This window comes from Argentina silus, assembly GCF_951799395.1.
Source record: "Argentina silus genome assembly, chromosome: 6".
Classification (NCBI taxonomy): domain Eukaryota; kingdom Metazoa; phylum Chordata; class Actinopteri; order Argentiniformes; family Argentinidae; genus Argentina; species Argentina silus.
In genome coordinates, this window is record NC_139660.1 from 1,531,701 (window position 1) to 1,542,280 (window position 10,580).

The 10,580-nt window shown below is 45.7% G+C and overlaps 1 protein-coding gene across 1 annotated transcript; it reads right to left on the reverse strand.

The window, feature by feature from the left end:
• Positions 1-1,641: 1,641 nt before the first annotated feature.
• Positions 1,642-10,580, reverse strand: LOC310805992 (flavin-containing monooxygenase 5-like). Its single transcript, XM_083671915.1, has 10 exons — positions 10,526-10,580; positions 9,318-9,458; positions 8,929-9,117; positions 8,360-8,525; positions 6,958-7,100; positions 6,017-6,213; positions 5,759-5,906; positions 3,452-3,659; positions 3,232-3,304; positions 1,642-3,093 (listed from the first exon to the last, which is right to left on the reverse strand). Exons 2-10 carry the CDS (start codon positions 9,447-9,449, stop codon positions 2,673-2,675), a joined length of 1,677 nt encoding a protein of 558 aa, XP_083528041.1. The 5' UTR covers positions 9,450-9,458; positions 10,526-10,580; the 3' UTR covers positions 1,642-2,672.

Consider the following 10,580-nt stretch of genomic DNA (forward strand, 5'->3'; position numbering starts at 1 on the left):
GGTCTTTCTGTGTTTTCCCCGACCCGTTGTCTCGTGTGAGACAGTGCTGCTCTCGTTGAGTCAGGCCCCGCTCAAGCGGCCTGTCGCACAATCAAAGATGGCAGACCGCCAATCCACGGGTGTCTGATGTCATCACGCATTGCCCACGGCGGCTGCGGGCGTCATTTTTTTTGCGGCGAGAACTGTCGGGCACCTGTGTGGAGCAGGTAGTCAGACAGACACAGATAGACATGACTTACAAGGAGCCCTTCCTTTGATTGTGTGTGTGTGTGTGTGTGTGTGTGTGTGTGTGTGTCTCAACACAGGTGCTGATAACCACATATGCACCTGCGGGGTTCACAATGGGGTCCTGATCTGTGACTGTGAAGAAAAACTCTGTGACACTGACTGCTAGTGCTCGTACTAATCAGTCCAAGCGTGGACCTCAAATACCTGGCAGGAGTGCCTGGTTAGTGGGCATTCGCCTGTGGAATTCTCTCCCCTACAAGGTCAGAGCTGGTGACAGTGTTGACACTATTAAGACATTGCTAAAAAAAAAACACCGGCTCAGGGAGGCTTTTAATGCACAGGGCTGTATATTATGTATGTTGTGTGACTGTCCTCCTATATTTTCATATGTGCTTTGAGTCCATGAGAAAGCGCTATACAAATGTAATGTATTATTATTATTATTATTATTATTATTGTAATCGAGCAGCGCAGCCTCAGAGACCCAAGAGCAGAGTACACAAAAAGGGACCCAACCCGTCATTGGACGCAACCCCCCAAATGGTCGGGCCACGACTTCCTGCCATCATGGTCATTCCATGTCAGATCAACTGACAAAAGAGGATGATTTTGTAGAAATATAGTTTCATCCCTGAGTAATAAATGCGCTAATTGATTGTACCCAAATTGGGCATTTTAATTTTGATTCATATAATATGATCTGATCTGACTGATGTCCTACCTGATAATTAAGACACGAGGAGTCAAAGGTCAAAGGTTACCCATTACCAAACATCCAAACCCCTCCTTTAAAAGATTGTATCGGCCAGTAATATCAATTCTCTATGTCTGATATGAATATGAATCTATATCTTGGATCTTTGTTTCTTCGTACTATACAATGTATTTCTGGTTAATCTGGTAATCTTGGGGTTGCTCTTAATTCCCCATCTTAATCATTACCAGGTTGACCTTTGGTCCAAATCGGACTTGGGGTTCGAAATCTCTTGGTTATTGTATGAATCCCACAAAATTAAAATGGCCAATTTGGGTGAAATCAATTATCTTATTTCTCAGAGATAAAAGTATATTTCAACAAAAATAATAATGCTGCAATACTTCTGCAATACTTATCTGTTCTTATCTGTTTCCAACAACAGAAACCATTTCAGAACAATCTCAGATGGTTGGTGTCGTGTCATGGAAGGACCCGTCAGGCGGCAGGATACAGTCTGTGCCTCCAGCATCCATAAGGCTATTGGTCGAGAAGGGCTGCACTCTGACCTCTGAGGCTCCCAGCCTTTGATTCATCACTACAACCCGTCTGACACCATTATGCACTTTATTGTAGTGGGTGATGTACTGATTTGTATGTGCTGATTATTATTGCTTCTGGGAAGTGTTTCTAATGTTAATTCTAATATATACATTATTTCTGATGAATTTATCAGAAATAATGTATATATCATTATTCCCATTTTTTTTTATTTATTTTTTTTATTTATAACTTAATATTTTTATTCAATACAGACAGTTGTGTTCAGTAAAAGCAATGTTAATGTAATGCAATTGGGGCTCCACCGTTTCACCAAATACTGGAGCCTCTAGGTGGCGCTATTAGCAAGTCATTGAGTTTGGAAATGCCAAACATAGTATGTATTAACAGTAGGTATGGAGGGAACACGGCACACGGGGAGGATATGTGTTGAACCCGTAAACCCTGGAGAAATGAACAGCCTACATAAAACATGTAAAGCCAATTACATGTTTAAAGCATGTGATGTGTCACAGCAAATGATTGCAGAATCTTAGCAACGGAGCCAAGGGAGTGCCTACATTACAGCAAACCCTTAAAAAAACAAGAAAACACACACCTTTGTTTGTCGAGCTGCAGCCTGGCAGGTGAGACTTAAGAGAAAGAATGAAATCAGGCCGCACACTCTTGCTCAGATTCTGTCATTGATTAAGCCCACGGTTTGGCAGCAAGCTGCTTTCTTCAGTCCCAACCATCATAACAAAGAGGCTATGAGGAGTTCCCTGCTAAACCTGATACATGTGAAATGAAAATATAACCACATTGCACTTTCTGATTGAAATGTTGCTGTGATGTCAAGTCATCCAGTGATAGAACACAATGTGCCCTTACGCATGTGGGATTCTCTGTAAGGGCACAGTGTGGACACTGTGCTCTATTGTGTGATTTGCTAGCCTTATTACTGTGTCCATTCTGTGGCTTATTATTGGTTGTGAGAGTATTATATAATAGTCAAATCACTATCAATTTACTGGCTATAATTATTTTAATTTTTTTTTGTAAAAGCTCAAAACGTATTGCACACACATTATCTGTCGCAACAACAACCTGGCAAATTAATCAACAGAGATTAGTGATTCCTGTCCAGATAGTTATTCTGCACTCTGTACTCAGCATTCATTGTGAATCTGGGTTAAGAGTAACTCTCAGGTCATTGTCCGGGTAGGTAGACCTTGATCCTGTCTAGGAGTGCAGTAGGGTCCTGTAGGAAAGCTGGTAGGTTGTTCCTGCTGTAGAAGGCAGCGAGAGCCAGGGCAGCCACTGACAGGGAGAGGACCAGCGGGAAAGAGGAGGAACACTGGGGCTCAGGGATGTCCGAAGGTCTGGTCTTCATGGGCTGGGCCACCCGGTCCCACTGGGTTAGGATGGCCTGGCGGGCTCCGTCCCACTGTCCCGGCCCACACAGACGGTACTGGTACGGGGTGCAGGGACCCAGCATCACCTGCAGCCCCAGCACAGGGTCCCTCAGCAGCAGCCCTAGGATGTTCGGACGAACCCCCACCTGCTCTGCTATCTCATCCATGTAGTCAATAAAGTTCACCTCAATGGTGTGTCTCTGGGAGGTGACGTACCTGCAGCAGAGAAGAGTTTAGTACAGTTCAACAACTACCGCGAACCATGTACGACTGAATCCAATCCAATAAATCAAGAGCACAAAGTCAATCACAAATGAATGAAAGAATCAATTCAGAAAAAAGCACCACACGTACAACTTTGCCATGGCCTCCTCCTTGACTTTAATGTCCCTCAGCATGGCAGCCATGGAAGGAACCTTCTTCAACCCTGTGTGAAACGATGATGTCATATTCAAATGAACCAATGTGGGTCAGTCCATCAATGTAATGCATCAGTGCACAGTAGTTACAATGCTTTGTATTGTCCAGTGTGGTCGTGTGTAGTGAGAGTAGTGTGATAGAGAGCTCAGAAGACCTTTAAAGACGCGTGTAGCCCACCGGGCCTGGATCTCAGAGACGGGCATGATGGCTCCCACCGGCTGCACCAACCCTATAACGGCCAGCGTGGGGCGCTCTAACCCGGGAGGGAACATGTACTTATAGAGAGACGCCTTGTTTCCCGACACAGGAAGCACGTGGGAGGACAGGAATGGGAAGGAGAAGCTGTAGCCAGTCGCAAACACCTGAAACAAGACATGGGGTGCATCTCAATAGTCTGGAGTAGCTTCCTCTCATCACTTTACATTTACATTTTTGACATTTAGCAGACGCCTTTATCCAAAGCGACTTACAACAAATACATTTGTCTAAGTAAGTGAATCATCTATCCATGAGTCATCATAAGAAAAATAAATCTATGCTAGGACCAGGGGTCTTTGGCAGTCACAATGCTAGAAGAAGTAAGAATAACTTTCTTTTTTTTTCCAGCCGAGGTGGAAGAGCGGAGTGATCGGGCAGAGGTTTGCGGGCTGACCATTGCTTGCAGAGGCTGTTGCCTTTGCCACCCAGTAGGCGAGCACCAGGGTCTTGAATCTGATGCGAACTGCTACCGGGAGGCATTGAAGGGTGCGAAAGAGGGGGGTGACATGGGAGAACTTGGGGAGATTGAACATCAGATGGGCGGCAGCATTCTGGATGAGCTGCAGAGGTCTGATGGCAGAGTGTGTTGCAATAGTCAAGGCAGGAGATCACAAGTGCTGCTTCTCTCGTGAGGAATGCACGTATCCTTCTGATGTTGTAGAGGAAGAATCTACAGGAGCGTGCTGTCGCTGTGATGTTCGCCGCACAGGATAAGTGGTTGTCAAGGATCACCCCAAGATTCTTGTCTGTCTGGGAGGAGGTCACAGTAGAGTTCTCTACTGTGATGGAGAAGTCTTGGAGAGGGCAGGCTTTCCCAGGGAGGAAGAGCAGCTCAGTCTTGTTAAGGTTGAGCTTGAGGTAGTGGGCTGACATCCAAGCAGAGTCTGCAAGACACACAGAGACACGTGTTGCCACCTGTGATTCAGAGGGAAAGAGCTGAGTGTCATCTGGGTAGCAGTGGTAGGAGAAACCATGTGAGGAAATTACTGAGCCAAAAGATTTGGTATAGAGGGAGAACAGTAAGGGCCCTAGGATGGAGTCCTGGGGGACCCGTGGTGAGGGCTCATGGAGAGGACAGCGATCCTCTCCACGTCACCTGGTAAGAGCGATCGGCCAGGTAGGACGCAAACCAGGAGAGTTCGGAGCCAGAGATGCCCAGTTCTAAGAAGGTGGAGAGAAGGATCAGGTGGTTTACTGTGTTGAATGCAGCAGACAGGTCCAGAAGAATGAGTAGGAGGGGTGAGGAACATGGGGAGAACAGTTTCCTTGGGTCAGAGGCAGAGGATTGAATTTTGGAATGGTATTAAGAAGCTTTAGCAGCTGGTGCAGAGGAGGTGTAGTTGAGGAGGAGAGAGAGATAAGGTTTTAGGTCATCAGGGAGGCCGGTTTTTCTCCATTTCCTCTCAGCTGCCCGGAGCCCTAATCTACAAGCTTGCAGGGTTTCAGACAGTCAAGGAGCACGTGGAGAGGATCGTGCTGGCCTTGGGGTCAGTGGACAGAGAGAGTCGAAGGATGAGGAAAGGGTGGACAGGAGGGTGGAGGAGGCTGCATCTTTGGATAGAAGGGAGAAGGATTCAACAGAGGATAGGGAGGATAAGACAGAGGAAGAGAGAGTGGTGAGGGAGAGGGTACGCAGGTTGTGACGAGAGGATACAGTGTGGGTAGAGTCTGACTGGGAGGGAGTGGATTTGAGGGGACGGGAGAATGATACAAAATGATGATCAGAAACTGGAAGAGGGGTAACAGTAAGGTTGGAGGTATGGGAGGATCTGGTGAAGACAAGGTCGAGCTGATTGCCTGCCTTAAGAGTCGGAGGAGAGTGGGACAGGGTAAGGCTGAAGGAGGAGAGAAGGTCTAGAACTCCAGACGAGTGAAGCTTCTCTGACTGGATGTTGAAGTCACCCAGTAGTGTGAGTGGTGTGCCGTCCTCAGGGAAGAAGCTGAGAAGGACATCCATCTAAGCAGTCGCCAAGCTGACCTGGGGGACGATAGATAACAACAATGTGAAGTTTGACAGGGGAGGTGACAGAAACAGCATGGACTTCGAAGGTGGATATGGACAGGTGTGACAGGGGAAGGACATTATGTGACCACTTAGGTGAGATGAGGAGTCCTGTGCCTCCCCCTCGACCAGAGAATCTAATCTTCCTTCAATTTATGTGTGTGTGTGTGTGTGTGTGTGTACATGTTAATGATTACACACCACCAGGTCAATGTTGTCCTCCACGGTCCCGTCGTCGAACTCCACGCTGGAGCCCTGGAGCCTCCGGATGTTGGGTTTCACCAGAACTGTCCCAGACAGGATGCGGTTTGGCAGCTCATCGTTCAACGTGGGGTGCTGGTTGAACAGCCTGGGAGAGACAATCAGGTTCCCTGAGAGCTCAATTCAGATCAATATGCTATGAAAGTCTATATGTCAGAAACTTACGCAGGGCACTGTAATTATTTGAATGTTCAGTACCTGTGTTTGGGCTTAAGGGAGTAAAGGCTGTGGTTGAACCTCCGGTTGAGTTTGTTCTCACCCCATCTGCAGTACATATTAAAGGGCAGAATAGCCCCAGCCAGTTGCTCCACCCTGTTAATTAACATGTCCATGGGCATCCCATTATCTCCCACGCGGCTCAGGATCCACGCCCCCTTCCGAGTACTGAGGAACACCTGGGGAGAGAGGAGGGGAGAAGGGAGCATCCCAATAGCCTTAGTTCAGTTTCCTGATCGACTAGGAGTTATACAGCCTTGCCTGAACTCCTGTGGGTACAATATCACATGATTATGTCCTATGGTGTGCTTCTTGTGTCTTCTGCCCAAGTCTGCAATCTGATCTAGCTACTCCTGGCTATGCGATAATACCAGCATTGTTATCCAAACCCACTTAACTATGCGCACAGCAAACTGGGTCAAATGCTCTCTGCTTGTAGCTGCTTCAGAAAACAAGACAAAAAAGTTATTTTGTGAGTGGTCGGGAAAAGTAATCCTGATAATTTCTTGGCAATAGTTTGAAATGAATATCATCTGACTGTTATAATCTCAATCTCCAAGAATGTTGATTTTGTAAATGTTAACTCCTAGAAAACAGGAAGTGAAGTCTGCTGCAAAAGTCAACAATCCTGTGACTACAGTAGAAAGCGGAAAGGAACTCTGCTGCTACCTCGTTGTCCAACCAAGGAGCAAACTGAAGTGAAAAGGGAAATTCAGCAACTTTTGGAGGACAGTGGAACTCTTTAGAAATGCTTGGAACTAGAACAAAACGTGTTGGATTTAACAACTAAGAAGCATTACTGTCTAGTTTCATTTTCTGCCAAGAGTTCCTGAATTTCCTCTTCACGACAGTAGAAAGGGAAAGCTTCCATAGTAACTTCTGTGGCTTCACCTTGGGCTAAGCCCAGGAGGACGGTGTTGTACCTGTTTGGTGAATCTGCTCAGCTCCACAGCAATGTCACCTCCAGAGTTCCCGATCCCGATCACCACCACCCGTTTCCCACGCCACTCCTCTGGGGTCTTATAGTCCCGGCTATGGAAGTACTTCCCCTTGAACGTGTCAATGCCTGGAAGACAAATAGGACTCAGCCACCTGACTACATCCACACCAGGGGAGGCTGGTGGAGGTAGAAATGGGAGAACGGGCATTCCAGTCCATGCATTAAAATCTGTCCTCCGATTTCTACCTCCGCCAGCCTCCCCTTCTCCACACACAGTGGTGTCTTCTGTTAGGCCAAGAGGGCATGTACTGCGATAGGAGATAGGAGACTGGACATAGGAGAAGGTGAGTGCTTTTAATATAGAGTTGACAGAATGGTCGATTGAATCAGATGATTCTCACTTGTAGGGTTACTTTTCTTTCAATAAAGAGGGAGTATTCTCATATATCTCAAAATATCTGAGGTGGGACATCAGTTTGTCAGACCTGTGCTTGATCCATTACAGTCAAGTGCAGGACAATCAATCAAGTGCTTCAGTGTAATTAAGTTCCTACATTGTTTGGAAGGGCTGTAGTTAAGGCATGTTTTACTGAATCAAGCTTTAACCTAACTTAACCGTATCATCCACCACATTTCATAACAATGAATTGCTCTCGAGAACAGATAACCTATGATACAGTGCCCTTAAAGGGATAGTTCACCCAAATTACAAAATCACATATTTGATTCCTTACCCTGAAAGGAGTCTATGGACAAGGACAGACTTCAATCCACACTTTAATGCTATGTATCTGGGCACTGTCGCTAACCGCTAACTGATGATGTTTAACCAAAAACCAATGGAAGCCAAGGTACACGAGATTAGCATCTTTAAAAAGTCATGGCCAAATCATCCCAAATTCTCTAAAAACACTCAATGACTTGATTTACTCAGAGATCATTTAAGCACCATCCGTTTAAGTCAACAAACCTGAAAATACGGGTAGATTCATATATGACTAGAGTAAAAGCACCCTGCTTACATTCACCTGACAGACCATTCAAAGTTCACCCTGGGTTACACCAGCCTCACCTGTTCACCTTGTGTAACCCCCCTCCTAGCTCCACGGTAACCACACAGGACAGTCTTGGCTGTCTGCCAACGTGAAAGAAAAAGGCCGTTCCGGAGTCCTAGTTCACCCTAGTTCACCCTAGTTCACCCTGGGTTATGCATTGCCTACCACACCTCTCTCTAACCGCATTATGCATAGTCTGGATATCACTGGCTGGTACAGACAGTGGCTACGACATAGTGCACTGCTTTTGTCTCAGGCTCTGTGGAATAAGGTGTCATGTGAGATCTCCTTCCCACTGTCCCCCATCAAGGTGAGGTCACACTGGCATACCTGGGAAGTCGTTGAGTGGCAAGTTGGGGTGACAGTGGTGTCCAATACAGATCATCACCGCATCAAAAATGTGTTTCTTCCTCTCTCCCTCCCTGTTCTCCGTCTCCACATCCCACTGGCCTGAGTGAGAGAAGTCTGGCCTCGGCTTCACCTGGAGGACTCTGGTCTGAGAGAGAGAGACCGACAGACAGACAGACATGAATACATACAGATAGACACAGACAGACAGACAGACAGACAGACAGACAGACAGACAGACAGACAGACATTTGCATCAGAGGACTACATTGGAAATAAGCCTGTTGGCTTTATTTCGTTGTATCAATGAATGTTTTTAAATGTATGTAATATCTGTCCTCATCTGGAGCATCTTTAAAAAATAAAAAATAAAAATGAATCTTTGACTTGAAAAAAAATCTTTGACTTGTCCAACCAGGTTGGAGAAGTGTTCAATATCACTTGAAGGAGGTATGGAGGAAGGGAGGGAGTGAGGGAGTGAGGGAGGGTGCATCTCCAAAGTATTCAAACAGGGCCTTTCTCAGCAGCTGTTGTTATGACGACGACCTCACCTGGAAGCGTATGTGCTTGACAAGCTGGAAGCGGTCTGCATACATGCGGAAGTAGTCCATGATGAGGGAGTTGTGCATGTAGTTGGGGAAGTGGGCGGGGATGGGGAAGTCACTGAAGCACATCATCTCTTTAGAGCTGTTGATGATGACAGAGTGGTAGATGCTGGCCCTATCCGGCTCTGGGTTCTCCTGGGGAAGGACAGTCAGTCACACAGGTGTTAGTATAATCTTCATCATCATCATCATCCTCATCATCCTCATCATCCATAGCCAAGAAGGTTTAGTCTCTTGGCATTGCAGTTAGCACACCCACCTTGATAAGAGAGAGCTTCTTGAAAAGAGAGGAAGCCACATTAGACTACTGAGATGCAACCAGAGTCTTCACTCACCTTAAACCTCCACAGGCCTCCGATGTCATCGCTGCTCTCGAAGCACACAGGCTCCAGCCCCTCGTCCAGACAGCTCTTGATACAGGTCAGGCCTGAGCTGCCCCCTCCAATCACTGCCACACGCCGGGTCATCCTCGCTGTCTGCAGAGGGAGGGTTAAGGTTAGCAGAAAACAACAACAGGATATAGTGTAGGGTTATACGTCTATATATATATATATATATATATATATATATATATATATATATATATATATATATATATATATATATATCTTGTTAGTTAAGAGAGAGGACAACAGGTGCAAGGTGGGGAAGTTTCTTCCATGCTTTCACATCACTACCACCATGTGCCAATAGTCTGAAGGGATGTATGGGGAGTGAAAATGAGATTACTCCTCCATTCAATGGTTCAGTGATGTTAAACGTGGAGCTCCCATAGAATATCATTCATTTTTATCACTAATGTATAGCCTACACAAATGTCATTCAGTGTTCATTCCAATGTTTTTTTAGGGAAACATGGAGTGAGTAGTGACAGTAGCTTACTACAACGCTACATGGCAAAAAAAGTAGTTAACTACATGAAACATTACGATGATTTTAATTTAGTTTAACTACCACCAAGCTACTGCAACATTCTGTTAAACTGATAGTTGAACTACATGCTGTGAAACTCCTCCCCAACACTGCTTAGCTTCCCTTTATCTGAGCCATATATATTTTAAGATAATGTTCTGTTTTTGTGACAGTCCTGGAAACCAAAGTTTCCATTTTACCCTAAAAGGACAATCTATTTCTTTAATGACATTACTCTCTCCTCTATCAGAGGTGGCGGGTTGTAGAGATGTTTATTACATGGTTGACAACCGCGCATCAAGCCTCTCCTTTACACCTCAGCCCTACTGGTCGTTGAATCACGGACGGTTAGATGAAATTGGGCAGCCTGTTTGTTATGCAAATATGTGAACACAGAACAACACAGTTCGCTTTATTACAGCAGCAACTATGTTCATAGGCAGGGCGTCTTTTTTCCGTCTCTTTTACTGTTTGACCGTCGGTTTCGTGATAGCGGTAAAAGCGGCCGATTGGCAAAAGTAGCCAGGCGTTAAAAAGAAACATCGATCAACTTTCTATTGATGCAAGTTGTAGCTTTCGCTCTCCCGTATCACCACACATACTGAAAGCTCGAATAAAAACACAATCTTACCTGTTACGATCCCGAGAAGTTCAACAAAAGTGTTTCCTACTGCATAGACCTGTCT